This window comes from Alligator sinensis, unplaced genomic scaffold (assembly GCF_000455745.1).
Source record: "Alligator sinensis unplaced genomic scaffold, ASM45574v1 scaffold811_2, whole genome shotgun sequence".
Lineage (NCBI taxonomy): Eukaryota > Metazoa > Chordata > Crocodylia > Alligatoridae > Alligator > Alligator sinensis.
In genome coordinates, this window is record NW_005843373.1 from 124,804 (window position 1) to 129,063 (window position 4,260).

The 4,260-nt window shown below is 44.1% G+C and overlaps 1 protein-coding gene across 7 annotated transcripts in view; it reads right to left on the bottom strand.

The window, feature by feature from the left end:
* The window catches only part of SMG5 (SMG5, nonsense mediated mRNA decay factor), a 34,317-nt gene that overhangs the window by 25,399 nt on the left and 4,658 nt on the right, over positions 1 to 4,260 (bottom strand). For all 7 annotated transcript variants that reach the window (XR_003092303.1, XR_003092305.1, XR_003092304.1 and 4 more), the window contains 3 exons: positions 4,062 to 4,218; positions 1,922 to 2,011; positions 398 to 487 (listed from right to left, as the gene is read on the bottom strand). Coding sequence is in view for 4 of the 7 variants with exons in the window: in XM_025195015.1 (XP_025050800.1) it covers positions 398 to 487; positions 1,922 to 2,011; positions 4,062 to 4,218 (337 nt within the window). In the remaining 3 variants the exon portion in view is untranslated. The remainder of the gene's footprint in view (positions 1 to 397; positions 488 to 1,921; positions 2,012 to 4,061; positions 4,219 to 4,260) is intronic.

Here is a 4,260-nt window from a genome sequence, read left to right on the forward strand (position 1 = left end):
GCAAGAAGAGCAGTATCAGCATTAACGCTCTGCACAAACAGCAAAAAACTGCTGGATCTTGCCTAAAGCAGACAAGTGTGAAATCGCCTCTTACATGTGAGTTGAGCTTGTGTGTGCAACAAGAATGGCAAGGATGATTACCTGACAATTCAGAGTCATTCTGGGAGTGAATGCAGAGGTACTTTCCTCTCTCTTGTGTCAAACAGAGAAAGGGAGACTCTCCTATAAAGGGAAATTAAGCTAACCGGAGAGTAAAGCAACTCTGTACAGCAATAAATGTAAGTGCAAACTTCAATAGGACAATCACGACCGCATGTTTTCTCCTACCTGTTTTCACAGGAGATTAAGGCAATAACAGATGAACAACTGTACTCATAGTTCACAGTAGTTCACTTACCAATTTGTGGGGCAACGGAAAGGGCCTGATAGTAAAACCTCTCAGCAAGCAGTTCTGTGTCCACACCTGCCAGCTCATTCTGATAGCGAGCTGGAAAGTAACACATGCACATTACTCACAACAGGGAGCATTTTTTTAAAAATATTTCCCAATGCAAAGAGGAACAGGGAGTATTCTCTGAGAGGGGGTAGAACTCCAGACCAGAGCAGCAGCTTGCCCTAGCATACTAAAAGTCCCTCAAAATGAGAATCAACAGCACTGGTGACTTATTCTAGAAAAAGGCTGCAGTAAGAGCACAGAGCCGTGTGGGGTTTACGATGAAGAGGCAGCAGCTGATCTTCAAATCCACTGCTTTGCATTAAATGTGTAAGAGTTTCAGGAGATGCCCCATTAAGTTTGCTTGTGCAAGGCTGGAGATGGGCAGCTGGAACTCCTGCTTGAGTCATGTGCTGGGTGGAATTAGTATTACCCTAAAATATGCTACATTTGTATTCTCAATTCTCCAGCAAGCAGGGGAGACCAATACTCCAGCAATGCAGAAAGAGAAATGTCTACTGTTCGCATCTGGATATGGGCAAACAATTAGCCTTGACGTATCTAGAGCAGACAGAGGCAAAACTAAAGAGCAGCTCTGGGACGGGATAACATTTGGCTTCATAGAGACTTCTGGCAACAGCGTCATTTGGAGGCAAGCACATGTTTTTCCATCCAGTTGCATATGACTTGCCCCCATGAGACATTTATTCACCTGCATTATAACAGGCAGGTTTGTGTGCCATGATAACACTGCTGCAGCTTTTAGTTGTTTGAAGGTTGGAGTGTGTCATGTATCTATTTACAAGGCTCCCTCTCCACCAGTAACAGAACAGCTTTTCACACATGCTCATGTGTATTTTCACCACCCTCATATGCACAGATATACAATCAAACAGAGAACTGAAAACTCACACAAACCTCTTGAGGCTATGACTGAGATGCAGGCATGCATTTAGTTCCAAACAGACTGACACATCAGCACCCTCCCCACAACACCCCTTCTCGCTCGCTTCTAAGAAGTCATAGCTTTATCACTATCACCCTAGAATTAATTCGAATTTTCTATGATGGGGCCCAATTCTCATTTACCTATAAACTGTTCCATGCTACCATGGCTGCATAAAAGGGCCTTAAAGCGAATGTACATGGAAGCTATGTTTATTTTAAGGGTCTTTACACTGCCAAAGCAATGTTAAGGATAACCAGCCATATGTTATCATACAGGAAAGGATTCAAAGCTGATACACTTGATACAGCTCTAAGCGAGCTGCAACTTCCCTGTCAGCCAGCCTTAGAAGCCTCCGTGGTCTGTAACAAATTACGTATTTGATAGAATTTCACCTTAAACTTGTCATTGACAAACATATGCAAGACAAACCAATGTCTGCAAGGGATTATAGCCGGTGACTAATGAGCATGGTATCAGTATGATGTATGTAACATCTTTTGTGCATTAAAGGCTCTGTTGCAAGAAGACACTGCTCTTACCTAAATCTCCCAGATAAACCAGACATCTGTGACATGCCATCTGTGCCCACTCCATCTCCTTCTCTGAGGCAGACACGGGTTTCTTGCAGCCTATGTGAGAAACAGCAAATTAAAACACGCCCATGGGTAAGGACAGCTGGCAAGTAAAGTGACAGCCTACCATTCGGCAAGAGAGACAGAGGGCTCAGAGGGCAGCACTGGCCTTTGTGGTGTAGAAGAGATTACTACAAGGTTCAGTTAAGGCTACCGGGTATGCCAGACTCAGGCAGCCGCTCTCTCTTCCCCTTTTGTAGTTCTCCCCTGTGCTTCCCAAGGTACAAAATACATCCCGGTAGCTGAAGCATCAGCAGCCACAGATGGAGAACTGCTTCCCAAGGAAACAAACCAGTTGCTGGCTCCTTCCTCTGTTCCTCCTGCCATTTTCCAAACAGCTGAGCTAAATTAACTAAAGCAATTAAGTGTGACTTGACTCAACTCCTGGGAGGTTGTCATTAGGGAAGCATGGTCCCATCTCTTATGAGCACCTTCCTACCAGCCAGACAAAGAGCATACAGTGTTCCCCAAATCCTGACTGGCTGCCGAGAGCCAGAGAGTCTGGGAGGCAACACTATTTTATGCCTGTTTGGGAGAGAGATGCAGAGAATTTTAACTGCCACAAAATGGGCCAGTAGGGAAGAAAATATCATGCGCAGTCCTCCTGGATCCTATTTTCATGCACAGCAAAATGAATGGAAACAGCAGGGATTAAACAGAAATGATTTTTAAAAACGTTGAGTTCAACCTGTATTCTCAGTAATTTCCCTCTCAGCTCTGCTGAAAGGGTGCAGGCAACTCCCACAGCCCAAATAACCAGTGGAGTACCCTGACTACTAGGAGATGTTGCACAAGTGGTATTTTCCCAACAAGCTGAGTCAGAACTCTGCATACCATTGCTGTCAAATCAATCCCAAGTCCCCACTTCCCCTTCTGCAGAACCAGCCTGCATCCTTCATTTCTGATGCAACATTACGCTTTCATTGTATTCACATAATATTGCTTCTTCATGACAAGCATCAGGAACGCCCTCAAAATCTTAAGGAAGGAGGGGAGCCACCCAACCACTGATCCAAAGCTGAAAAACACAGCCAGAATTTAAGACATACAAGTTCAAGGATGCATTAGTGTTGCAGAACCAAGAAGTGTCTCTCACAGTATACCTCTTACCCTGACATTTCAAAACCAATCATGATCTAACTCTCTTCCAGCAGCTAAGAATGGACTGTAACCCCAAAAGGTTTGACTGCTAGACATGCGGAAACAAACTCCAGGCAGATTGCTTTTATTTTTGTTTCCTTTAAAAAGTTTGCTGCTTCCATTCAGAACTCACAAATGTGACTGAGATCCTCTACTTCTGTCACTGGTCTCACATGTCTTCAACATCATCAGTTTAATGTGGCTGCAAAGGTTTTCCCAAGAGGGTTCAACTGTATGTCAGGGCCCTGATCTCTATATGCACAGAAAGTGCATAAATGCATCACATGGGGCAAGGGAGGAGACAGAAAAACCAAAGAACAGGCACCTTGGAAACAACTTATTACTGTATTTTCTCACATATGGTGGGCCCCAAAATAAGGTACAAGCTTTGTTTTTGAAAGACAAAATGAAGAAAAAAAAGACCTTTCCTTGCAGTAACTGAGTAGCAGCAGCTGGGACCTGAGCCTACTCACTGTCCTGCTCCCTGTGGATCATGATTGCCCAGTAAGCAGCAAAAACTACTCTTACAATATTTCTCACATATTTCCTGCTCCCGAAACTCTACGTGCCCACTTTAATTAGAGTTACTAAAGTCATCTGCATAGGCAGGAGAGCTCTTTCCAAACTGCCCTGTACAAATCAGCTGAGACTGAACATTTTACCAGATCTTCTAGGAGCAACTTAACTCCAAGAACGTGCATTTTCTACCCTGTCATGTTTCCTTCATTAATTACCAAAAGTTCAGCATAAGAATAAGAACCAAGCGGGAGCTCTGCTCTGAACAGATAATGAGCTAATCAGGGAGGGACAATTCCCTGAATGTTAAGAGACACAAGTAATAGTGAGGCAGAGTCATCCACTCATGGTTCTTGCATCGACCAAGAGCTGATGCATGCCAGGCACTGACCTATTAAGGGGTCTGTTACGTGAGTCCAGTCAATACAGCACTGCAGCTCCAGCTGATAGTGAGACTGAATGTAGAGAAGAAGGTGTTGGTAAAATCCTATGCCAGCGATTAGATGAGTCCGGTATGCACACTCCAGGGTGCTGCGACTGTGAATGTGCTACAGGGAACAAAAATAAGAACCTGTTAATATAGTCCAGTA